The sequence below is a fragment of the Osmerus mordax genome, chromosome 12 (assembly GCF_038355195.1).
Source record: "Osmerus mordax isolate fOsmMor3 chromosome 12, fOsmMor3.pri, whole genome shotgun sequence".
NCBI classification, from domain to species: Eukaryota; Metazoa; Chordata; class Actinopteri; order Osmeriformes; family Osmeridae; genus Osmerus; species Osmerus mordax.
This window is the reverse complement of record NC_090061.1, coordinates 6,464,506-6,492,486: the sequence shown is the minus strand read 5'-3', so window position 1 is coordinate 6,492,486 and position 27,981 is coordinate 6,464,506. Positions and strand designations below refer to the sequence as shown.

General features: G+C 42.5%; 1 protein-coding gene across 3 annotated transcripts; it reads left to right on the top strand.

The window, feature by feature from the left end:
• Nucleotides 1–27,981, top strand: tsc22d3 (TSC22 domain family, member 3). 3 transcript variants are annotated; one of them, XM_067247974.1, is made up of 3 exons: nucleotides 13–789; nucleotides 25,650–25,701; nucleotides 26,287–27,981. In XM_067247974.1, exons 1-3 carry the CDS (start codon nucleotides 482–484, stop codon nucleotides 26,563–26,565), a joined length of 639 nt encoding a protein of 212 aa, XP_067104075.1. In that variant the 5' UTR covers nucleotides 13–481; the 3' UTR covers nucleotides 26,566–27,981. The 3 variants fall into 3 exon arrangements, with proteins under 3 accessions (XP_067104076.1, XP_067104075.1, XP_067104077.1); XM_067247976.1 differs by lacking the exon at nucleotides 13–789 and adding an exon at nucleotides 24,760–25,067; XM_067247975.1 differs by lacking the exons at nucleotides 25,650–25,701; nucleotides 26,287–27,981 and adding an exon at nucleotides 15,485–15,766 and having other exon boundaries at nucleotides 1–789.

Below are 27,981 nucleotides of genomic sequence, written 5' to 3'. Positions count from 1 at the left end.
AAGAAAAAAAAGTGATAAGCGGCTTCTGGGCTTTTCTTTCAAACGCATAACCCGCTGAATCAGTGTGTGTGCGCGTGGGCTCTGCTGTCACAGGAGGAGCAAGGACGCCCAAACAAGAAAGAAATAGAGCGAGGAGGAGGAGAAGACCTAGCAACGTGACTGTCTGGGACACTTGACTATCCAAATAAAATCACCTGGGCTGTAGCAGTCCTGGCCGCGTCGCAGGGGAACACACCCTGCTCTCTCTCTCTCTCTCTCTCTCTCTCTCTCTCTCTCTCTCTCTCTCTCTCTCTCTCTGCACCTCTCTCACACAGACTCACACAAGCCGGCGGGAGCCAAAGGAGAAGACAAGTGGACACAAGAGCTTTCCTACTATCCTATCCAGTCTTCCTCTTCAGCTTTCCTGATCTCACTTTCGTGCTGAGAGGTTCTACACCTGTCCTCCTCCTCCTTTCCTCTAAAGGTGCTCTCCTCCACCGTCATGTCAGATGAGGAGTGCCGTTCCCCCATCGGTCTGGACTGCTGCAGCTGCTGTCTGGACCTGGCCAGTGGGTGCGACACGATGCAGAACCGGGCCGGCCACGGCCACCTTGGAAGCCCCACTGTCAGCCACTTCCGCCAGCTCCGGGACCAGCTGGTCTTCCAGAACCTGAACACTGACAAGCTCAACAACATCATGAGGCAGGACTCCCTAGAGTCAGTGGTGAGGGACCCCTGCTTCCTGCTCAACGAAGGCATCTGCAACAGCAACGACCAGACCATGTTGTCCATCCTGCTCTACTTCCACAGGTAAGAGGCCAAAACGAACAGTCAGTCAGCTGTCATACACACCTCCACTCTGTAGTTTCCGTGCTTTTGTTGCTTTTTATTCTTCTCTCGTCTTCCACCTCACCTGCACCTCACCTGCTCCCCTCATCCTTTTCTTCTTCCTCCAAATTGGACCTTAGTCTGCGCTTCCTCCTCTTCCTCACTCTCCCCCTATCCTCACTGCCCTCACCCTAACCTCATATCTTTCTAGCATCATGACCAGCATTTACCTCGTCTCCTGCCCTCCAAAGTTTCAACTTATGTACATAAAAATACTTCGTAGACTTTACACTGTCCCTTTCGGTTTCACTATACACCAGTTGCACTGTTTACAGTTTCACAATAACTATTGATCGTCCTGTTTCCATTTCGATTAATTTTTGTGAAGGGTGTTTGGTGATGTGTGATATTTGATGTTAACACCGGTAATAATTAATTCAAATCGAACATGACAACAAACCAAACCGGTTTGCCAAGAAAGACAGAATTTGTCTCTCCCCCAAGGCTTGAAAGAATCTAATTGAGCCATAAATCTGTCATTCACAATTTAAAGATACATTTTCCAACCCCTAAAACTAAAGGATGTTTTAACTGTATCATAGTAAAGTTGAATTGGACTTAGACTTAAGTTTAAAACTCACACTTCATGTTTAAATCTAATTTGACATATGTAAACAGTCCTTATGAAAGATGGCTCCTATAGGACTGATTCCTTCATTAATTTAATCAGACTGTCGACCAATGAGTGTAGTTTGAAATTCACCAGACTTAATCCTGTTGTCTGGATAACTGGATAACCAAATGTTGTTTATAAACTACCGGTCTGTGGAAAGACGCTGAGCAGTCTTTGTCAGGATTAACACGACATGCTGAAGAGTATTGCCAGTTGGCAGACTCTCATTGACAGCTTTAACTCATCCAAGACTTATTACTATTACTCCCCCTAGAACATCCTTCACATAAAGTTAGCAAATTACCATTTAACTAACCATATGTTCTAATAAGATAATTTGGAGGTACTGTTCACATTCACGTTAAACATTGTATTCTTGGTTTCTGAGTTCTGAACTGTGAAGTTCAGCAAGAAATAACAACGTTATGAGGACCTGTTATCAAAGACCCACCTTTGAGTTCTGTATTATTACTTTAAGTGAGCTGTGTTTCTGTCAGTAAAACAAAGATATGGGGAGGATGTTCATGGCCTAAGTGATAAACAGCCTTCTGTGGTTGCTCATTATTGTAATAAAGTCATATTTTCTAGTCTAATTTTCACCAAGTACGATGACATCATATGGCAGTTACCCTTTGCCCATGTTACCCTAAGCCTCACCTGAACTGTTTCAATTCCATTTACCTGGAAGTCGCTGTGCACTGAAGATACCCAGGGGTCTTCTTATTCCAAAACAGTTAATCCCAGTGGAAAACAGTTTGTTTGTTTTCTGCTCCTAAAAAAGAAGCCAAGAAATACAGCATGTTTAAATTTATTTCTAATAATGGATGTGTATACTGTAGACAGGCCTGTAGTTACCCTATCCCCTGCCAAGCCATTACCCTTGTCAGGTGCTAGTCAAATGCACATTCAGCAGTGGGATTGTTGGAGACACTGGATATTTGGGTTCAAATTGTATTACCCTAATCAAGTCAGGGATGCCTCTCAATAGTCTAATTTATCTCATTTAAAACTAGATATGAGATAGTTCACTGGAAAAAAAACCTGTGTTATCTGGTTATTTATTTACAGAACCTAATGACAGTTGATGCTATTGGTAGTCGTAAGATGGTGTGGTGTATTTAAGCATGACCACACCATTTAAGATTTAAGATTTTTCCATGTTGATATAACAATCATCATGATTTTTGTGTATTTTTCTTTGACTCGTGTCATACCTTATTCATTCGCAGATAGAAGTGGAATATCATTATTTTTACTCAGACAATATTGACTAGGGCTTCCAGCCAATGCTATTTGTAAAGGGAACACTCTGTCCTTGATGATTTATAATAGGGTGGGTGTACCAGTTTGATACATTGTTGAACAGAGGGTCAAAAACCTTTAGGCTGTGAACTGCAGCTATGTTCATTCCTGCAAAGCTGCAAACCTCACAAATGAACTGGAAAAATAAGATTATGCTTGCTACCCTTGCCCGGCTTCAGCATAAACAAAACAAAATCCTAGTTATGTGAAATTACAGTAATGTAAAATCCACAACTCTTTTCAAATTTATTTTTATCGTAATTGTCAAGGGTGACCTTGTGTTATAACTTGCAATGACGATGTTGATGAATAGCATCTTGTATACATTTCCAGACACTTTACTTGTTAAAGTATGATTGGCAGGTCTTTCCATCTGTATAATATTCCACATTATACCAGCACACTCGGAAAACAAAGACAGGATTGAGTAAAGCAAGGTCAGGGGTCAATTGGGCTTTGATTTTAACTCATTTAAATTGATTGCAAAAACATGCACTCAAGTTCAGATGTGCTCATTTGAAAGCTTGTGTTGAGAATTGAAACTGATTTCGAGCCAAACTCCACAGGAGATGAGAGAAAGCAGAATGAAGGGGTAGGGCTGCCTGTAGGGTAGAAGACACAACTCTGACACTTCCCAGGAAGTGTACGCACTGTAGAGCACTTCCTGATTTGACTACAATGAAATGAAGTTGACCCCAATGATTTTGGACATGAGGATACAGGGAGGGTGCAGGGTGGGTGAGCTACCATCCAGATGTTAATTAGTTTAAATACTCAGTGTTGAGTGTGTGTGTGTGTGTGTGCGTGTGTATGTGTGTTTGTGTGAGTGTGTCTATGTGCAACCATGCCTTGCCTTTTCTTGCCCAACATGTACTTTCAAGTACAGGCATGGAATGGTGAGGACACAACTATCATATTTTTCTTTCTCACACACACACACACACACACACACACACACACACACACACACACACACACACACACACACACACACACACGCACACACGCACACGCACACACGCACACGCACACACGCACACACGCACACACACATGTTTCTCTTTTTGAGAATCACTTGCTATCCCTGTCTCTCTTTGTCCATGTCTCTGTCACTCTTTCTCTACACACTCACTCGCATACTTACAGACACACACTGTTCCAGTCAAACCAACACTAAGCAAAACAAAGCATGACTATGTCAAACAAAACAGAGAACAGTGCCTTACTGAGTAACATTTACTGCATATCCTCATACATTTCTCCAATGTTATGACCAGGAGGCACAAACGTCATGAATGGTTACCAAGGCCTTTCTCTAAAAAAGGAGGCATTTTTCAGGAAAAATGATTTGTGATTCAATGGGGAAAGTGGGAAGGAAATGGTTGGTTTCGAGGAGCTTAGTTTTAGGCTGCTGCAAATAGGAAGAACCCTTACCTCAGCCTGCCAGTGCCCACTCGAACTGTCAATAACAGTCACCTCAGCACAGGGTCAAGTGCATGGTTAGCCTGGACATCATCTGTCAGCACTAGACTGTAGCCTAGAGACTTATAACGCAGCTGAGTCAATAGTCGATGGGAATTTAGGGACTTTTATTTTGGAGGGGAAAGTGCTCTTCTATATTGTGAACTAACAGTGTTGAGACAATCCAGAAAACCAGACACTGACCCAGTTTTGAAAATACTGTAAAAATGCTTAAGGAAAAATACTTTCATGTTGTTTCGTATTCAACAATTGATTATTTTATGTATACAAGGAAAGTATGTGAGCCAAGGCATGTGGCAAGGCATGTTTGAACCTTTAATGTAGGCCTATGTATACGATTACAATTACATATACTATATTGTTAGCATTGAATAACAGAATTAACATAATATAAAGTGGTCAGGCATGTCAGGTAAATGTACAAGGAGATAAGTAGGAGAGAGACAGCTGAATGAAGGGGTTACAAATGAAAAACATCCAACTTCCAATTTACTCTCATTATATTAGATGTACTAGCCTGAGGTAACCACACACATTTGGCCCACATTGAGTGCTGATATTTGATGAAGGTGGGCACCATACCTCACACTTTTTACCCATACAGATTAACATGTAAAGGTCTGTAAAGGGCAATCTCATGTATTTTGTGACATCTAAGTTCACGCTAATGGTGTTTAGAAGGGAGTGTTAGCACATACATTGTATGGCTTTACATGATACTAAGATGCTGAATAATTAGCATGTAGCCTACTAACAGCACAAACTGGAAGTGCACAATGGTCATCCTGAATAGACACATACTTTCATTTGATTACATCATGTACACTGTGGTTCATTTGAAACTGACAAGAACGTTACAAAAGGACCCAGCAGTTTGAAGAGAGAACCAAACACAACTCCAATGACGTAAGCTTGACACAATAACAGCCAAAATTCAATTCTACAGTGTACAGTGTAGTTATTATTTACAAAAGACATGTGGCAATTGACTTGGGTTCTCATGGCAGATGTAATGGGATGTAAACAAAAGAGAGATTAGAGGAGAAAACGGGAGGAAGGAAGTTGGGAAAAAGACCCAACTTGCAAGTAAGGAAGTTGAGGAAACAAACAAAAGTGAGAGGATGTTAATGATAGTCTAAACAATAGGATGGAAAATAAAGGGAGATTAAAAAAGGAATGACCGACGGCAAACAAGTCACATGTAGAATATTGTGTAGTAAAGACAAAATAGAGACAATCATCTTAAAAATAGGTTGGTATCGGAAGGGGTTCTGCGATAAGGGGAAATTTCAAGGTACTGTAAAACTCTTCAGAAGTTGTTTGTGTCAACATGAGTGGGATGAAAAAAAAAATATATATTTACACCATGTTCCATGTACATTTTCTACTACATCGTGTTGCCAACTGCAGTATGTCACATATGTCTTTATCTTGTAAAATTATTGATTTAATAGATTTATTCAGTTGGACAGGAAACTATACATAAAATTAAAGCGATGTCTTTATAATGGACTCCTTGAATTACACAGTTGTTGTGACTGGGTGAGTGGGTTTTGGTCCTACGCCAGTAGGTCTGTCTGGTATCGGAGTCCCTGCTAAATGGTGTGTTTGTGTGTGTGTGTGTGTGTGTTTGCAGGGTATTTGTGTGTGTACTGGGTGTAAGGTAATACTTTTCTGGGTACCACAAGGCATTACTGTAGACACACACACAGATTAGAGCATACTGTGGAGACGCATTCGATTACTGTTTTGCTGATTATTGTCCTTCTCAGATAAACATAATAATCTATAATCTAATAATCTAGTCCTGTACTTTTAAAGCTCCAAGGGTCAGATGAATCAGGTTGCTGTAAATACCAAGACACAGCACACTGTGACCCCTAGACCACAGGCTCTAAATTGCTGACATCTTGTCAACTTAGTCTAAAAAGTAGCCCAACAAGGTTTATCATATGTTATGTGCCATATATTTTAGAACAAACCTATTGCAAGTCTGACATACATACGCAGCAAGTTTGATACATACTTAAGAGTAAGGTGAGTTGTTCAAGATACACACCAGATATATTTTTTTATCTCTTTGGTATACCACAATTTGATAGTGAACATTTATATTTTTTCAATATGAGAATTGCTTCCTTTTGTAGGAATTGCAATAGTGGTAAATTATGTAACATTTTAAAATCTACACACCAGTTAAGATTGTGCTTAGTGTGTAGTGTCTGAGAAGTATATTTTTCCATTTCATTTTCTGCGATATGGACAGAGTATTATAATATGGAGTACATCCACTAACAACCCTTTGTGTTGCCAAGAATGCAACTTAAACGGGAAAACATTCAACTTTGGCCCACTTTTGCCACCCAACAGTACAATGACTTAAGATTTGTAAAGAGCAAAATAAAGAAAAGATTATTAGAACATTTCTCGACATTGAATACCAATCACTGTTGGCACAGCAAACAAGACAAATTAACTGACTGATGTTATATCAAAAGGCTCTTAAACAACGATTAATCAAGGACTTCACAGAAAAGAAAAGCACCACCCATCCATTAGCAAGTTTTCTTGTTCGTTAAGTTATCCCGTTTGTGAAACTCGACTCATCGAGACTGTTGTAGCTGGCACCAGTGTTTCTTATATAAGTTTAGAGGGGTGTTGAGTGCCAATGTCTACTGCACACAGTCTTATCTGGTTGGACACAAGCGATGGCGCCCATTTTGATAACAACACCAGGCTGTCAACCCTGCCCATCCCACTCCACCTCAGATGAAATGGAGCTAATGCTGGAGCTATCAGAAAAAGCCACTAATGCCATATTCTGATATTTCAGTGCAAACACATTACTGATCACTAGATAGTGATCACTTGATCACTATTTGCAGAAATTTTCCAGTGAGAAGTTCACACCAAGGTCTCAAGTTTATTAAGAATGAATGTCATTGACAGTTGCATCTAGATAAAGCCATTAGAGACCATTGTGTTGCCAGTTTTGAGAGGGTTTTGATTATCCAGGTTATTCTTCCTTGGTGAGGCTGTGTTTCTCTCTCTCAGTGGCCAAACAATGCACCCAGACAGTCCCTTTGTGGAGCAGGTCTGAGCTGGCTCAACACTGGCCTATCAGAGTTTTCCTGGGCAGCATGGCGGGAACACACTGTCCCTTGTACGATCTCTTAGGGAACATATCCCCCCCCCCCCCCAGGCATAATTTTTTGGGGTATGCACACACACACACACACTGAAATAGACACACACACACACAAGGGCAGACTAGCAGACACACCTGGATCATTTTTACGGTTCTCCCACAGGGCACAGGTTCTCCCACAGGGCACAGGTTCTCCCACAGGGCACAGGTTCTCCCACAGGGCACAGGTTCTCCCACAGGGCACAGGTTCTCCCACAGGGCACAGGTTCTCCCACAGGGCACAGGTTCTCCCACAGGGCACAGGTTCTCCCACAGGGCACAGGTTCTCCCACAGGGCACAGGTTCTCCCACAGGGCACAGGTTCTCCCACAGGGCACAGGTTCTCCCACAGGGCACAGGTTCTCCCACAGGGCACAGGTTCTCCCACAGGGCACAGGTTCTCCCACAGGGCACAGGTTCTCCCACAGGGCAGGGTCCCTGGCACATATACACTATGCCTGCTATACGGACTTCAGATGTTACCATCCATTACAAGGTACAGCTCCTATCACAACTTCTCTAATCTGCATATTGTAGTAATGCTTTCTTGTGACAGGAACGATTATATTCAAGTGTGGTGATTAGTACAATTGCTCTATGACATGGATTATTTGTCCCCTCAAGGTTCTATAAAAAGTAATACTTTCTTCAACATTGTAGGCCTGTTTAATGTGTTCAAATTACACTTAGATTGATGAAAGTCTTGTAAAAACACAACTCACTAGGCACTGCATGACAAACATTTTATAAGATGGTCCGTTTTTGATCCTTTAAGGTTTATTATTTGTCTGTAAAAAAGCAAACCGTAGAAAGCTGCAGCGATACAATTATAATAATGTGCTTTGGAACTTTTTCACGCATTCACAATGTTTGCCAGTTTGGCTTGCGACAGTGCCTAATTTAATTTAGCTTGACATAAATGGCACATTAACTTGACTGTACAAAAGTCTACAATACTAACTTCTGTTCTAATGGAGAGTCACCTCAGTTGAACTTCCAGCGTCTTTTCCCATCACTCAGTACAGAGATTAAGCACGTTAACACTGTGCCACAGGGTTGACAACAGTTGGGTAATGCTGCCTGCACAATCTTTTCATCAGACCATATCCAAATATCTGTCTACTCATTGAACTCACAGCTCTTAAGACATGCCATCTTGCATGAAATAGGCAGGGCTCAAACAAACCTTGCTGTGGCACAGATGCAAAAGTAGAGAAATTGAGATTAAAAACAGGTTGATACAACTGAACGATTCACAACAAAGAAGAAACCTAGTCAAACAAGGTCAATGATTCACAGACTTAACTGTAACCACCACCATCCAAAACTATTGTAATGAACACAATTTCCTGTTTGCCCTTAATGCTTCCAACTTTCCAAACCCTCATTTACTCTGTTGAAAGACTTTGGTCAAGAAGCTTTTCTGTGTACCCTGGTAATCACTTCTCTGGAAAGTTTACTCTATTGTTTACAGGAAACTGTATGTACTTTCCTCTCTGTCCGGTGACACAGTACCAACAAGGTTATTGCAGCTGTCACTCACAGAGGAAGAAATTCATGGATAACCTCTTCACCTCCACACATGCACACGCACGATTGCACACACACCCCAACCTCTCTTCATTTTTGACGGGTGAGATGCTGGGCAGGACACAATCAGGGCTGGAACAGGGCACAGTTAGGGCCTCAGGCAGGGGTTATGGCTGGAACAGGGCACAGTTAGGGCCTCAGGCAGGGGTTATGGCTGGGACAGGGGCTGGAACAGGGCATGGTCAGGGCTGGGGTAGGGCACTTGTGAAGGACAGTAGTCGGCAGGGGTGTATCTTGGACTTAATCATGGCCAAGGCATAATGAGGCAGTGGCGGGGGCTGAGGCTGAGTCTGAGGCTGCATAGGGCGTTGTTAGGGCAGGACTGGGACTGATGATGGGATGGCATAGGGCATGGTGAGGGTAAGAGCTGAGCTTGTGACTGGGACTGAGGCTGTCACTGGGGCTGGGGCTGGTCATCATGCAGCCTTGAGGCAGGGCTGGAACCGAGGCTACAGATCCACTCTGGCCCATTGGCTGGCAGAATAAAAAGATGTATTTGTCCTGCCAAGCTCCTCTGTGCTAACTGGAGGCTGTTCTGTACAGACCGGAGAGTGCTGGGAGAGTTTGTGTGCCAAGTCGTCTACTGAGCCACTGATTGTTTCTGGCCATTCCCCAATAAGGGGAGGGAAAGAGCTGGCAGGCCGAGATGAGCAAAAAATAACAAGATGCATCCTGTCTGAGACCTCACTTCACTGCTTTGTTTACAATACAAGGGCCGTACCATGAGTGTGTGGGGATCTCGGGGTATCTATGTCACGCTTTCACGCCTTGTAGCGATCTCTGCCTCCCTCCTGTCTCTCTCTTTCCTGTCTCTGTGGATGCCATCTCACAGTCACTGTGAATGACTAATCACCCATGGCATGAAATGAACCCTGACTGGATTCTTTCCATGGGGATGTCAGAGCCATAGTTGTGATGATTGTTTGTTAACATGCTAGGGAGTTTTAAACAGAAGACTGAGTAAACAGACATAGGTCTGATTGGGACACGGACAGAAGCAGAGAGAGAGGGAGAGAGAGAGAGAGAGAGGGAGGGAGAGATAGAGAAAGAGAGAGAGAAAGAGGCTAAAGCAGCTTAGCTCAGGGAGGCAGATAGTTCAGTCTGCCAGGAAAGCCAAGACACTGAGGCAAGAATGTGAAACATGCTGCTGCTGCTTTCTGTCTCTAGTTTTGTCTCCTCTTTCTCTCACACACGCTCATACAATTGCAGGTTTGAAAAACGTGAACGAATGCATGCACCAAGACATGCACATGCAAGCATATGCAAACACACATGCATACCCATGCAAACAAGTGCATACACATGTACACTCTCAGTCTCAGACAATTCCCAAAGCACTCTGCTTTGTATGTACCTGTTCAATGTCTGATATATAAAAGGTGTCCTATAAGGGAAGTATCTGGTGTAGGACTGGCACTGTGAGTTGGTCTGGAATATGTGATCATACTCTGGTTACTCAACTTCTATCTCCTGTGGTTTAACGGTACACTTGAGGTTGGAGGTCATACCAGGGCAGAGGGGTTTATACAGTATGTGTTGATAAGAAAAAGTCTGTACATTATTTGCTTCAGCGGTACAGCCACTTTAATGGATGATCTCTCTTACCTGCATACTTAGAGCTTGAACTCGTCGGTCGTACTGTACTTCTCCTTTAAGTTTTTTGGTGTTAAATTTCAGGGGTTGTGTGAGTTTCCATCACTAACCGGCATGACGCAGCATTTTGTGTGGAATGGGAACATTCGTTTGCTTAGATATGGAAATAAAGTGACCTCTTGCCTAATATCGTTGTTGTTTCTTTGTTAACTGTAGCACTGAACACAAACAGTTTTTCCTCATAACCTGGTAATCTTGCATTTAATTCTTTAAAGTGTTTGGCACTGGGCACGGTTATAGAGTTACATGTAAGGACAACCAATCAAACTATTCTAGCTACACCTGACTAGCAAAACATTATCAAGTATTTGTGTAAATGTAAAGAAAACTGAGATTACTGTAGCCTACTGTATTGATTTTTTTATTCAATCTGGTACAACTGTAATTTCCATAAATGATCATATGGATGTAAGTGAATGCAGTGTAAAATAATCTATTTGGAACGTGTGACAGCTAAAAAACAAGACCCAGCTTGCAAGGCGTCGGGACACCTGGGTGAACCGTGCCGGCAGGTGAAAGCGACATTGTGACCGCTCAACTGTATGCGATTTGTGTTATCTTAACAGATGGTTGACCGTTGCCCTGTAAACGGGGACCGTCTCGGTTTCTCTCTGTGTTACCTAACAAACAAGAAGGTGTCAATGGGTTGGTCTGGAAATATTGTCATTAACGACACACACAGACACAAAATGGAGTATAGTTGAGCTTTGTCTTGGGATAATATGAAACAACCATCATGGAACAATTCTGTTTGGCCTATCTGCTGTTGTTCAATAAATATTGTCAGACACTGAACAGGGTGACTTTGTAGTGTTATTTAAATACAGAAGAGAATGATGGCTTAAATTAGAACACCTGCATTAAAATTTCAAGAGTATTTTTTTACATTCAATAATCTGAGTTGCTAAGGGAACAAGAAGTGTAATAACTCCCTAAGAGGGCATCCCTTTGGCAATATCTGAGATGGAACTATGCATTGTTATTCAAAATCACATGACCTTTTCAGGTTTACATATGTCACCGTGGAAACGTCCATGAGAGATGGAAGCGGAGAGAAGAGGGCTCTTATTAATGTTTTTGTCCCGCTACATTAGCATTCTAGACTGTGGAGGAGGTTTTTTGCTCCTCTCCTTCAAAGTCTATGTCAGCACGTAGGCCCCACATGCACGCGCACACACACACACACACACACACACACGCACACACACACTCCCTGGGACACAAAGATTACAGCAATAAATACTTCCTTATAAGCCGATTCAATGATAAGAAGCTAATTAATTTAGCCAGTGTCAGCATTGTCACTCATACAGTCCACAACAATCTACGATATGGTACATGGAAGACTCATGGGTGGTGGTTCACTCATAACACTCTTTAAAATTATGTTTTGGGGAAACAAACTATCTAAATGTGTTGCAGGAAATGGGTGTAAATCATTGTGTGTTCTGTTCCTATCACAGTAATAATTGATAATTGATTTATGCAGTATATTCATTTGAATATACTGTAATGAACTGCGTGCAGCACATGCACAGACAAACACCAACAACACAAGTCTTTCAAAATTTTACAAATCTCCTGAACCTGTAGTCTACTGTATACTTCTGTCTTGTTGAGACATCGCTGCGGGTGTGTAGCACCTTGCTTCTCCTTTCCCTCGTAAAGGGAAATGCGTCTCAAGGTAATTGTGTTTTTTTTTTTTAAGTTTACCTAAAGAACTGGGAGTACAGCCAAGACCTCATATCAGACAAAAGCAGCAACAACAGCTGTGAAAGCCCTTCCCCCCCTCCCTCTGTTCACTCCTCTTTCTCTTCCTACTTTTTTTCATTTCCCTATTTTGGTGTTTGATAGCAGTCTTGCGAGACTCGGATAGGGTACAGGGCAGGGCAGGGCTCCCCTTGCAGAGTGAGCACACAACACCATCATATCACATGATACGGCCAAGTCGTGAAATGCTTTCTTTTGTAGTGTAATACATTTGTGTCGGGGCAAAAGATAGCCCTAGCGGTGATGTTTTGACGCCTGGTGAAGGGGGCTTGATGCAAACTAGCTTGACATATTTTTGTCATGAACAAAGATAGCTTGATAATAAAAATATTTCACAATATAATTGAAGATAATATCAATATCTGCTCAACGACATTTGTGTAGGCTACACACTGTCTCTCACATACACACCCCCACAAAGACAGAAAACTAAATATTGTTGCCCATATTGTGTGTGTGGGATATCTTTAGAATGCCACTTCCAGGCATGAGTCATGGTCTTTTCTAAATATAGAGAGTTTGTGTGTGGGTGCAGTTAATGTGTATCAACTTTCACCTTGTCCTCAAGTAGGAATCACATCAAGTGTTATCTTGTGTTTTTGTCACCAACCAAGCTTGTGGTCTTCTCAGAGAGGGGGAATAAACTGTTGCGCACACTCTTAGAAGTACTGTAAGTCAATGTGTGCACGGTGGGTGCATATCCGATTAGGGGTTGTGTGTGCGTGTGTGTCTACACGTAGGCGTGTTTTAAGGGTCAGCGGTAAAAATGAGTGTTAGTGTAGGCTACTGAAAGAAACTTGTACATCTCTGCTCTCCTGTTCTTATGTACTTTACAGGCAGGGTGTTTTGAGGACAAGCCTATATGTTCGAAGGACGCATGAGTGAGCAGCATTAATGTGTCCCTCTTTTTGGATTCAGAGAGATGTAAATACACTCTTCCTCTACAGGGTAAACAAAAGGTATTGACCGGAATTCTGGAGCCTTCTTCTACTAATGTCCGAGACATAATAATTACCTCAGACACTTAGTCTGCCAGATGATCAGGCCACTGTATGGTTGTGCTAACCGCTTATCTCTATGTGTATAGAGATAAGTATTATAATGGGAGGGAGGACCAATGTTGGTATGGTCTACCAGGTAGGCTACACCCCTGACTAAATTCAGCTGTAAATATTTTGGCTAGAGTTATTTGAGAGAACACGGTTCACAATGTTGTTAAGTGGTGTTTTTTTGGTCTCAGAGGAGGTCCTGTTTGTCCTCCCCATAGACTCAGTTTTATGAGGTATCTTGCTGTGCTCCTTCCTGTGTGGTGGAGCCATAATTACAGTCTTGACAGGGAGATTAGCAATCTCACTAGAACACTGTTCACACAACACTGTTTCACAACACAGGGAGTCAGATGGCTGAGTGGTGAGGGAATCGGGCTAGTAATCAGAAGGTTGCTAGTTCGATTCCCGGCTATGCCAACCAAATGACGTTGTGTCCTTGGGCAAGGCACTTCACCCTACCTGCCTCGGGGGGAATGTCCCTGTACTTACTGTAAGTCGCTCTGGATAAGAGCGTCGGCTAAATGACTAAATGTAAATGTTTCCAGAGATGAGTCGCGTAATGATGAAGAGCAGGCAGTTGGACACCCTCGTGTTGACAAACATCTTCATTGAAACATACCCCTTTGATTTGACTTCACTTGTACTCTGCATAATAATTTGTGCATTTGTGCAAGGTGCGTGTGTGTTTCAAGGTTAAGGGCACAAATTATTTGTAGGAGCTTTCCTTTATTTCCTTTATTTCAACAAAACGCAGCTATGTTTCTACAGTACATTATACTGTAGGTCATTCATTTCATACATATATGATCTATCAAACTCACAGAGTATACTCAGCACACAGGATTTAACATTAGGATGGTTGTGCAGCTGTGCTCAGAAACTGGATCAGAATAGCTAGGTTACTGTGTCCCTACGACCATGAATAGCTCCTCTCAGACCTGGGTAAATTACTTTGTGTTGTTTTAATTTATCTCACCTAGTGCAATGAAATGAACATGCCAGTTTCTAAAGGGAACAACTTTGAAACAAATCAATCACAACTCATATTTTCGAGATGGAGGGAGAACGAGGAGATGAACACATCAGATAACACATCAGATAAGACACTGTTTAACTAGACCTCCTTTAAGGCATTTCTCCAATTATTATGCAACTACCGAAAAAAACAAGCTTCTTGGACAACATGCACTTGTGTCCTTTCCACAGCCCCTTGTCCCAATGACAGTAGAAACAATGATAAGGCTCTTCTCAGGCCCTCTGCTGGGCATGCAACCACTAACCTGCACACTCAAACTCTAGAAACTCACCAATTCCTCCCTAGTCAGGGAATACATTTCCATACATAATTCATTGTTCTGTAACAACACAGTCTGGTTTGATTGACGCTGAGCGCTCGCTAGTCTTTATTGTTCATTCGACTTTATGCTTCTCCTGGGTTGAAGTCAGGACACGCTCTTACTCACTCTCTCTCTCTCTCTCTCTCTCTCTCTCTCTCTCTCTCTCTCTCTCGCTCTCTCTCTCTCTCTCTCTCTCTCTCTCTCTCTCTCTCTCTCTCTCTCTCTCTCTCTCTCTCTCTCTCTCTCACTGGGCATGGTGCCAAGCTGTCACTATGTTTTGGGAACCTCCTCTGAGCCTGGGTGAAACGTGCGATGGAGAACACTGATAAGTTGGCTCCTACACGTTTTCTGTCTTGCGTACGTGGGCAAAATCTTAGTTCAATCTGCAGATCATCCATCTCTCTCTTGTCCTTCTTCAGCGCACGTAGCCACGTTGACGTCACCACCACCACCTATGCCCACAAAACTCTTATCGCCATTACGTTTAGATCCTTCTTTATTCTCTCATCTAACCCTTTAAACAACTGGTATGTGACAGGCGTATAAAAATGGTTAAGAGATGCAGAGAATGCCTCTCTTTTTAAGATTCCTCTTCCTCTCTTTCCACTCTGGTTTAATCCCCTGTTTTTTTCAGATTTCACATCTCTTGCAAAGATGTAATCCAATCGGAAGGAGAGCCAAGTCTCAGGTGTTTGGTGAACTCCCTCTATCTGCTGAACAGGGTCAGGAATGTGCAGGAATCAGCTGCCAGCTTAAGCACATTTACATGGCTTGAGAAATGGTTCAGAGGTCTATATGACACTGTCCGTCTAATGACACGCAATGAGACTTCTTTAATTTTTGTGTGTTTCTGTGTGAGCGGGTATATGTTTATGACACGTGTGTTTTGATCAACTTTGTGTTCCAAAACGCAATTTGACAGAAATGTTTTAATTTTACTTAAAATAATCACGTAAAAGAATGACTTGCAGTGGTTGCTTGCATTAGCTGTGTCCTCAAGTAATCCCTTGTAACTCATGGAAAGAGGAATCGAGAGACATTGAAGCGTGTGAGATCTTGTGATCATTGTTGATAAGTAGCTACAGTTTCATTCTGGTGTGTGAGTCTGTGTCTGACGACATTCTAAAAAGGCTAGACATGTCTCTCTGACACAGGCTAGACTGTATGCAGCCACACGAGGACACTTATTAGTACCGTATCGGTTTTTCCAGTTTTTCCACAGTCAGATAGTCGCTCGCTCCTTATACACGTACATGTCCACCAGCTGGCTGATGACAGAACTCCTAGTCTCAGTGTGTGTGTGTGTGTGTGTGTGTGTGTGTGTGGGGGGGGGGGGGGGGTTGAGCGTGTGTGTGTGTGGGGGATATGGGGTGGGGAGGGGTGGTGGGCGGGGGGGTCTTTGAACTCCAGAAAGGCAGGTTTCCTGTAAACTTCCCAGCGCTGACTCACACCAGGCCTGCTTGGATCAGTAGCTTCCCCTGCCAAGCTTTCATCCAAAACAATGTCATAAAATTGACTCTTAATATACGATGAATCCTATTGAATAAAATTGGATACACCCTGTGCAGCCAATCAAAAATATGACAATCGCTCTCCAAAAAGTTAAGTTAGAACTCTTACAAACCACTGAAATACAAACTCATGCATGAAATGAACAGCATGTAAGCCTGGTTGCGATATCACGCATGGTACGATGCGTGAGCGTGTCATGGGTTTCCGGTCCGTGAGAGAGTTCAGCATTGATCCTTCCTGCAATGACACAGCCGGAGCCTTTGATAGAGATCCTGCAGCTGCACACTGCACAGCTGATAGAGATACGAGCTGACGGCAAGATGAAAAGTGAGTGCATTTGATACACAGATACATGTGTGTATGTTTGTGTGTGTGTGTATGTGTGTGTGTGAGAGTGACAGTATATAGAGAAAAAAAAGTTTGAGGGTGTGTGTGTGTGTCAAAAAGATGTGTGTATGTTCTGGGTTATGTAACAACCATGCATGTTCAATGGGGCCTTGTGAAAGTGTAGCATAGACAGAGAGGACAGATAGCATGAAAAGTGTTCATTAGAGTTGACAAAAAAAATTATCAACACACATGCAGACTGGTTTCATTCTGTTTTCTCATAAGTCTTCCCCACTCTCGTGCCAGACACTGTACCCTTGTGGTCGTCCAGGCCTTCCATAAGATAACACAATCACACTCCGAAAGTTGGGACTCTCAGTACTGATGCACGTCAGAAGCTATACTTGCTGTGAGGTGACAACTGCAAGACACATCGAGTACAATCTTTTGCCCCTAAAAATCAAGGGCAGCCAAGTCAATAACTGTGGTTTGGAAAGAACATTCCTCAAATGGCATCTGTTCAATTCAAGAACATCTGATTTGTAAATTACATTTAGATTAAAGTTAGACTAAATGAAAAACTGCAACTCAACATTATGATTTTCTGTCGTTGTGTACTCTGCGAGTAGGAGAATTACTTATTAAAAAGAACACGGCTAATGCTGGTTATTCAATTTGAGTACTACCATCATAGCAATTGTATTGTATGTATGTGTGTCATTAATGGGATTTGTAAAGTTTTGCTGGAATGTGTGCTTCATGTTTTGGCTACTCGCAATGTTTTGTGGCTATCTTGTTGTTATGATCAGTGACCTATGCACTTTGTAAAGCTCTCTCTTGGAAGTTGCTTTGGATAAAAGCGTCTGCTAAATGAATAAATGTAAATGTAAAATGTAATGTCTGCAGGTTCACTAGTTGTCAGGCAAGTACAAATGCAAAATGTTTTTAAAAGGTATGGAAACAGCGGCAATATATTTTCGTGCCCTTTGGCGCAGTTTCTACAGTGGATTAGTCATGACCAGGCTAGAACAGTACAGCTCAGTCTCATCTGGATCAACAGAATGAGCGAAAAGCTGTGTTAGTCACCAGCGCAGCGAGATAGTGGACAAAGAGTGTCATCATATGCAGGTGTGGGTACATCAGCTTTGGTAAGCAGCAGACAGTGGGAGTCAGTCAAGACTGTTCTAGCAGTTGACATCTCCACATGTCAGCAACTTAATCCAGATTTTGCTGACACAGCGAATGGGACAGACTGTGTGGTCAATCCTGCTTAGGTCTGTCCCTAGTCCCCTCCTGGTCATGCTGTCTCGAGGTCACACAGCTGAACTGGATGACACAGGCACAGGGAGTGGGGGAGAAGAAAGATGGAGCAGGGAGAGGTAGGAAGGAGATAGAAAAGAGGGATCGAGGAAGGAGGATGAAAAGGATTAAAGTTTAGGGGATGAGAAGAGTGGAAAGGGGAAGCCACCATAAGTCAAACGTTTTGAGTGGCAGGCCAATGGTTTACAGATGGCCAATGGTTTACTCCAAAGTAAAAAACAAGAACAATAACAACAAATCAACGTTGTCAAGGTAAAAAAAAAATGTCAAGGAGCATTCTCGGGGGTTTCTTGGCATTGCAGTGGGTTATCTTATTTTCTTTCAGCAACTCATCGCTTACAGTTTGGCCGTGGTCTGGATAGTCTTGTGAGTGTTCAGCACACTTTGTACCTCCATGTCAGCTCCCTTCCCTCTGGAGACTCCTACTGATCAGACACAGCTGAGAAAGAGAGGGTGGGGGAGGCAAAGAAACTTTGACCTCCTCAACCTTTTGTTTCAAAATACTTGACCGCATGAACATGCTCCTTGTTTTGCTCACGTCTTCTTCTGGATTCAGCAATGTAGAACTTTTGAAACACCTTTGAAACTCCTGCGAAACATTATAGACTCCCCCAGTCATCAGAAGCACAGTGAAACCTCTTTCAGAATACTTGCTCTGCTTTCAAGCTATAATGGGACTGAATTGCAACATATTTTAATTGTCTGATATTTAGTTTCAGAACAGCAAGTTATTAAAAACAAAATGTCTGTTGTAAAACGAGTAGCCCCATGAGAGCTGGAGAGACTCAACTGTGAGTAACTACAAATAACCCACAGTTCATTGCTGTCCAATGCAGCATGGTCAATTGAGCCTAGCAACACCCTTTTGACCTTTGTGAAGTCAACCGCTGTTCTATAACTGGAGACCTCTCGCAGTGTGCCATAAAACTTCAGTGAGTGGGCTACCCTTCTCCAAACAAGCGAGGTTTGCATTGATGTGTGTCTGTGAGACTCTGCCAACAGGTCAGGATGTTCAAAAACACACAGCTCTCCCTTTGGGAGGAACAGAACTCCTGTCGGAGGGGGTTAAAAGAGAATGATCTGGCCAATGGGGGCAGGAGCTGGCTGGGACATGATCGAGGGTTGCTAAGAGAGAACGTATTAACAACAGCGACACTCCTTTATTACGTAGAGTTGGAGTTCATGTTCAAAATGTCAATAGAGCCATGATAGGCCCCCCTTTTGTCGCCGACTGTGTGAGTCATGATGGAACTGTGGGCTACTGTGCATGTGTGTATCTGAGCAGTGGATACCATCTGATATAGTCCTTGGGGGCCCTGTGTGTGTGTGTGTGTGTTTCCTTCCTAGTTTGTGAGGAGAAACCTTTAAGGTTGGGTGTTGTGTTAAAACAGATGGTACACCTGTGAGGTTCACCGTCAGGGCATTCTCCATGATTTACTCTGGAACACACACACACATGCACACACATGCACACACACCTTGTGGTGAGACAAACACCATCTAATGTCTGCTGGTTTTGTAACTATTCAAATAGAAAGTTACATAAGCATGGCTCTTGTGTCATCAGATATCACGGGCTAACGCCAATAGCGTGCGAGACATCATAATTACAAAGGCGCTGCATAATTCCATGGATGTAAGAGAACCCTGCGTGGGCGTGGAAACAGAATAGCTGCTGTTTGCCTCATTTTACTCATAGCTCCAAAACAATGTCATTAGTAACATATACATATAAGTATCATTCCTTAGAATATGTGAAGAATGGTGTATGTTCTCCACGGTCATCTCACCATGGTAACTGTGGTTGACCATTTTCTCTCTGGATTTGTCCTCTCCTATAAAAATGTCATGGAGTGCTATCCATTGAGAAGGACACACTTAATGTAAAACGCGGCATGATTACTGAGGGGGTTGGGGTAGAAATCACCCATATATATATATATTTTTTTTTCATTGCTTTTATTTGACTCCTCTTCTGGGATGCCCTTGAGTTGGCTGTGTGGTGGGATCGAGCTGTGAGCTGTCATCGATCTGTCCCCCTGCTATCAGGGATGTCTGGTTGATTCGATGATATTCGGTTAACAAGGGACAATGCCCAGTGATCATTTACTCAAGCTTGCATGGTCCGTGGGTCACTTTGGAAGGTTAGGTAGGATTCTGACCATGCAGGGAGAAGGACTGATTCTGTCATAATTCACAAATCGACGATGTCCACAGAAGCCACACAAACAAATATTGCTGATATCCACAAAGCTTTTTGTATCAGATCTAGTTTTGTAGCACTTAGTAGATGTATTCTAAAAGCACTAAGAAGAACATATTTATAGAAAGCCTGCAGTACACAGACAACATGCTAGGTACTATTCTGTACATATTATGATGATAGTCTATGGTCTTTTACAGTCTGTGTATAACTACTACATAATGTATATTGTATAGTGTTTGCTAAGAGCATGTGAGGCTAATGGTAAGACAGGTTCTGTTTTTTCTCCATAATTAATCCGACCATTACAGAACAAAGACAAGCCAGCCATCAAACTAAAGATTGCTTTGTGGTCATGCCTGCACTTATAACCCTTTAATTCAAAGAAAATTGGTCTTCCTGAGGGATTTTGTGGTGGAAAGGCGTTGTTTGTTTGACATGACTCTTACACACTGACTCAGCAGCAACCTTTTTTAAAGTTCATAATTGTCTTGTCAAAACTTGTTTTCATATTAGTGTCATTTTCCCAAAGATTTGGAGATATTGAAGGACATTAATCAAGTTTTAATTGATTTTACTATGAAGTCTTGAGAAAGACTAGACATTTAGCATGCACATGTCGGTATCAAGATAAGACGAGTTACAACTCATTTTATGTCAAAGAACAAAGCACTATTGTACTTTTATGACGTTTAACAAAAACTACTTTTTATGAACTACAGAGATAGGTATGATGATAACAGTATATTCCTCTGAAAAGTTTAACAGATAAAACACTGTCAGTTCTAGAAGGATTCCATGACGTCATTGAAATATGTTACTTTTTGCCGGTATCAAGAAAATATTGACCATGAACTTCTTTTTCTTTCTGTGTGGGTCAGATTCACATGAAGTGCTCTGTTATTGCATGGGTTTGTTGTGTTATGGGGTATGTTGTCGTATTATATCACTGTGGATTCCCCGTAATAGGCTGAGACATCTCTAACCACACAATTACCATTGTGTGCGCAGCCTCTGGCCAAGGTCCAGAGGTACCGTGCCTACCCTGTCACCTCCTTTGTGCATTGAGAGAAAAACACACAAAAAAACAACAACAACAATACAATAGAGAAACTGTGAAAGCATCCCCCTTCTTACAAACGCTCCCCCATTTGTCTGCTGGTATGGGGCAGTTGAAGTCGCGTCCCCATGTCCCTGCAGCTAGTCAGGCAAAATATGCCTCAAGACCACCCTGTGCGGGATGCTCCTATCGGTTTTCTGCCTCGGTGCCTCGGCCACAACATCTCTTGGGCCCTGAGAGAGCCGTGTACTGCCCGCCCCCCTACTCACCCAGTCTCTTCAACAGGAGGGGTCGCCGGTAAGTGCAGTGGTGGTGTGTAGGCTTTTATCCCCTTTTATAGATTCAAAATCTTGGTATTGGCACCATAGCAGAATTGTATGTTAACTGTTCTGCTTCGGAATCTATGAAGAGTAGAGACAGTGTGTGTATTTGTGTATGTGTGTGTTTGTGTGTGTGTAGGGGGGGGGGATTTCCCTCTCCGGTGTAGGTGATGTGACGTGATGCAGCAGTTCCAGATCTAAGTGATTTTTTCAGATAGAGTTTGAAGATGGAGTGGGATTGTCAGTTTTGACATTTAAAATGCCGTTCCTTGGAGTGAGGGATTCCTCAGATTGTTGAACACGTTTTACTTCAGTTCAATACCTGTCGGCAATTCTGAGTGGATGGCTTCTGATAAAAACGTTTTTGTGTTTTGTTCATGATGTGTACATCTCAAGTAGATATCAGCATCAGAATAGTGTGGCGTTTGAGTGGATAAGAAACTTGAGAGATCAAAAATGCTAAATTATATTAACCACTGTTATGATACAGGACAACCACAGGCATTTGCCTCATGCTTAAGCAGGTCTGGAACCAGTGTATATTCAAGGCATATTACTCTGTAATGAAGATAATAATAATGATGATGTTTTCTTGATCCCATGGTCAGCGCATTGTGTATTTCGAAACCACATAGTTCCCCTAAGGGCACCCAAAAGAAAAATCAAAGCTTAAGAATTCTACTTTGTAGAACAGGCACACTACAGTAGGAGCTTTGGCTTTACAAAGAATCATGGGAATAGGGATGCAGAACTTTTATGTAACTCTATTGGCTCTCTGTCTGGGGACATCTGATGGAAAATGGTTCAACGCCTGGCTGCAATGACTCACCGGGAGTTGGCACTCTGAGGCTCTGGAAGGGCCTGGAGACATATCTGACTCAGAAGCACCAGTCCAAAACAGATGAACTAGCTGAGGTCTTTGTTAACACTTGCGGTTTACAGTCACTCAATTTCCCACGTGAGATGTAAATTGGAATCTCTCCTCTTGTTTTTAAAGTATGGGGGAATTAGACATGCATCTCTGTATCACACACATACATTCTTGCAATCCCCCCTTCCACTCCCTCCCTCCCCCCCCCCCCCCCCCTCTCTCTCTCTCTCCCTCTCTCTCTCTTTGTGTATCTCTCAGCTGGGCAGCACCAGACAGAGATGGTAGTACACGCCACAGTGTGAAGGAACAGATCCTTAACCGTCTCAGAACGGCAGGCTAGCGTGCTGGATGACAGTTCACAGCAGGTACCTAATAGACCGGGTCCTGGCTGCCTTCCTGCTCAACTTTTCATTGGCTTCGCCTACCCAGCAGAATCCTCCCTGAACTGAACCATAGATAATTAGCTTGACTGGAGCTCTGTAGGTGTTCATGCCCCTGGAGCACTGCAGTCTTCTCCAAAGTACAGTCGACAGATGAGCCAGGCAGTAGCACATTGCCGCATGAAACTTAAACCGACAGGTTTAAATAGATGGCACTTCCACAGTTAATGGGGTTTTGGTTCAATCTTGTTAAGGTCCAGATTGACACATAGTCTCGCCTCTCTAATAATTATGCGGATTATGTACATATCATTTACTTCTGAGTTTGGAGAATATTCTAAATTTCATTGAGGTATTAGACTAGGTGTGGCAGCAGCATAAATGTTATTTATCACATCATTGTACATTTTACATTATTAATTAACTAAGAAAAGCTATTCCATTTCACTAACCAAAATCACTAAGCCTGTTAGAATCACATAGCGGCAAAACTTTACACACAGAAAGATAATCATCTAAGAATTCACACCAACAATCTGCTACTTTTCCCATGTGCACTAAAATGTGTTATTGGTATAATACCTGCGCAAAAACAAAAAGGTCACACACAGGACAGAAAACCAGTTTGTCATTTGCATACCTTAATTTTTCTCAATCAGGTTGTTCTTGTATCCATGACTAGTGGATACAAGAACATGTTTTTAAATAATATGTTATTATATTTGTTATCCTGCACAAACAAGATTGTACAAAAAGGTGGAGCTATAGTAGGCCTATAATTAACTTGTTCTTATACAGTGTTTGCCCCATAGCAACAAGGCAGTTATTTTGGTGTGGGCACAAGTTGGAAATAGTCCTTTTATGAAATTGATATTTCAAACCTCTTTATCTTTTATGTCATGGTGTACTCAGGCAGGGAAGCATATACATTCTACATGACCTGAATGGTGCTGCACACTGAAACTCTGTAACTCTCCAATTTAATATAAATGAAGATGCATCCCATGCATACTTTTCTATGGATTTTCTGCATTCACTGTGTCTGAATCACTGGATCACTGGATCACTGGATGACTCCTACAGACACACAATGTGCTCCACGTCTTCATGTCTTTGTGTGGATGTCTTAGTTTTTCAAAAGACAATGCTGCTGTCAACAGAGGAGTGAAAAATTCCAACTGAATATTTGTGTCCTGGACTTGATTCTGTCTGGTCATAAATATAAGCCAGTTACGTGTATTCTACCGTTTGACCACTAGAGGCCAATATAGTTCTGAACTTGGTGCTTTTGGGGAAATTTACTGGGGAGTGGAAAAGTACCTACTACCAAAGGATCTCCCCCCAAAATATAAACTGAGGTGCCGCAATAATGTCCTGCTATTGCGTATTTTAATATATATAATGTTAATGCAACTAAAAACAAAAAATAAAATCTTGCAATGAAATCTATTGTAGCTACTTAGAAAGATATAGATGTTAAATAGGCCTCAATAAAATAATGTGAGCTTGCAGTTATATGGTACTTACAAATAAATTAATGTGGGATACAATTAAAATGCCTACCATAGAGGATAAGTTGATATTGTTAACTTGCTGGAAATAACTAAGAGATAGCCTGAGGCTTTATACAATGCTTATTTATTGTTGGTTATTTTGATAATAGAATGTTGAAAATATAACTGTTTTTCTAACTTACAGTCACCTATACTTCAGTTCATGTAACTCCTGACGCCCAGAATTTTTTTTGCTGCGTAAATTAACCTGGCTGTTTTGAACTGCTTATTTATTTGGTATAATAAGTCAGAACTTGGTCGGCGATCAACTGCAAGCTTGTTGAGCTGGAGTGAGTTCAGAAAAGGGGCAGTCCCGCGTCAAATGACGTCAGGATGCGGTCCTCTTATATAGAAGCCGGCGGCAGAAATAGTATCACTCACTGAAACTAACGTAGCTTACATCACAACAACTGCACAGCACTCAAAGAAGTCGAGTCGTGCATCGTGATTGTAGCTGAATCAAGAAACAAACCGGATTAATATCTAGTGTATCAACCGATCGCAAACGTGGCGAGAAGTATTATTCAAACGAGTCTGGTACTCAACATGAGCACGGAGATGTTCGCCAAATCACCAATGGAGGTGGCGGTCTACGAGCTGCATAACTTCTCTATCTCCTTCTTTTCCTCGTTATTGGGGGGAGACGTCGTATCAGTCAAACTTGACAACAGGTAATAAAAACGGATTTTAATAGTGAGCTAATTCATGCATCAGTAATTTTCTTGCAGATTACTAATCAATATTTTACATTTTAGGCTATCTGTTAAAACTAGAAGCTTTCGAAATCTAAAAGTTCAATTTATATTTAATAAACAAACGACGTTGTTGTTGGATACAATCAAATGTAACGTCAACGTATGACCATAGCTAATAATTATTTTGAAGCTTAACTAAACGTCCGTTTGTCGCATGTTGATAACCATGTCTACTAAATCAGCAATACAAGTAGTCTAGGCTATGCGTCTCCGCGTTAAGGACATGAAAGTACATTATCAGAGTACACTGAAACCTGTGACGACCGGTGAAACTCAACTAAGACTGGGAGGGTGTGAAGTCCAGAAAAACAACAGCAGATACATTATTATCTGCTGTTCTAAATCTTTCGAACTTGCCACTCATAGTAGGCCTACCTGAAGGTCAATAAAAACAGTGTTTTGAAATCTGCACCAGAAAAGCAATTTTTGGTGTTGACAAAACTGATCATATGTATTGGGATCGATGATGACAGTTCTTTTCCTTTTCTTTTCCCTCAGTGCCTCTGGTGCTAGCGTTGTGGCCATTGACAACAAGATCGAACAGGCAATGGTAAGTTGATGCAAGATTGCACATTTGTAAAGTTTTTGTTTGAGTAAGCCTACCTGTGTAATAAGTAATCTGGATATAGCAGTAACTTAGTAACCAACAAGCGAAGCCACAGTAGCCTAGGCCAGTGCCCAGTGCTGCTTTGCGTGAGAGGAACATTTGCAGGGTTTTGAGGGATGTGCTTAAGTTTGGCTGCACGCCTCAATGCACGTGACAAGCATGTGGTAGTGCACTTACTGACACAGAGGGAAGAGTAAGCAGGAAGTCTGCAGAGGGTGTCTGTGTGACTGTAGAATTACCAGACCATCTAAAGTGAAAGATTCTCCTAAAAAATTACTGCTGCATGTCAATCTTGTCTTTTAGTGAGTCTGTAAAATACTGTTCTACAGTATGGGCTAAATTTACATTGTGACAAGCCATTTGCAGTTGAACGGATTTCTAAATGGGTTCAGTGGAAAAAACAGGAATCAACCGGAATCGGGAATTAATAAATTAAGTTAAAGAGGAGCGATATGCTTTTTGTCTGTCTTAAGTTGTGCCTAATCATGAAAGTGACGTTCTCCCTCTATACTTCTCTTTTCTTCTCAGGATCTGGTCAAGAACCACCTTATGTATGCCGTGCGTGAGGAGGTAGAGATCCTCAAGGAGCAGATCAAGGAGCTGGCAGAGAAGAACAACCAGCTGGAGAGGGAGAACAGCCTGCTGAAGAACCTGGCCAGCCCCGAGCAGATGGAAAAGTTCCAGTCCCGCGTCCCCTCCGACAGCCTGCTAGCCCTCGACAACCAGCCAGTGGTGGGTGGAGGAGGAGGAGGAGTGGGCTCACTGGGCCATGAGCAGCCATGCATCAGTGCCGGCTCGGCTGTGTAAATGGCTCCGGACTTGGGGCGTCGGAGCCTCCGCTCAAACCTGAAAAGGACCTCCCTAAGTTGTAAACGTCGCCGGTGGCCGCATTTCTGATGAAAGCCTGGCTGCCTGTTAAAGATCGATGAGACATCCACCAATGTAATTGAAACAAAAGCACAAACTGACGCTCTGAGTGGGCGGCGCAAAGGCCAGCCCGCCAGTCTTGCGACATCAGACTTTGTCTCTCGTTTTTTATAAGACAAAAGCGCTAAGAGAGAGGGCTTACCCAGCCGGAGAGCGCTTGCTTTGGGACAGAGCGGTGTCCTTTCCTCCCTTACCTGCACCAGGAGGGGTCCAGCCTCGCCCTTTTAACACCCCCCTCCCGCTGTAGAGGGGGCAGAGGGCAGAGTGATGGAGCTGGCCCCAGGAAGAGGGGAGGGGAGTGACCCAAGCTGACAAGAGGGGTGTCTGATATGCACTTTCTCAGCCTCTCCATCGTCATAGGTCAAGCCAAGGACAAAGGAACTTCTTTGAGACGTCCCTCCAGTCTCACCAAGAGCCCCACGTGGATGTTTTTTGTCCATATCTCTATACAAGCTCAGTGGAGTCACTAAACTGTTCATCTTTATATGACTGTACCCATATCTACACTTAGTGTATTCACATGTCCATTATTCCTTTAGCAAAAGAATCAAGATGACAACCTAAACTCCTTTGGGGTGGAGGTGTTGGAGTTGACTGTTGTAAGAGGGGTGTCGATGCTCTCAGCCTAGCTGCCTAGCTGCTGATTGCCACAATGATTCAGTCATAAGCATTGCTTATATTCTCTGCAGTTGGGGTTTGCTGCTTATGGGGGAAGAAAGTCCTGCTATTTTCTTTGTTTATGTTTTGTGATTCTGGCAAAATCAAAACTTATCATTAATAAGAGCAATGTATACTGTCAGGTAACAGATGATTACTATAGGGGCGTGGACATATCTGGCCCCTTTGCCTAGTTTTGTAAATGACTGTGTATAAAGTTGAAGCGTTCAAGACTAGCAGCAATTACAGGAGATGAGTGGTGTCTGGCGTGTGTTAGTTTTATCTCGCCTCACACACACTCCTGACTTTAGCAGATGTATTGGTTCTATTATGTTTGGATGCCAACTTGAAACAACGGCATGACAACAGTGCCTACTGTCTCCTGATTTCAAAGGAACACACACTTCCCCAAACTAACTTGTTTTCTACCTACCAAAGACTTGCCTCGTCATACTCACAAACCAAGTGTCCCAGGACCATGTGTACAAGCTCACAGGGAGAAACAGGTATCGTTAGAGGTTCATTTTTTTGTAACAATTTGTAACGTGGGGTTTTGTTGCTGTATTGTGTCCATGGAACTGCTATTCACAATGTATGGATACAAAATGCACATTGCAATAAACCTCATGTTTACATTAA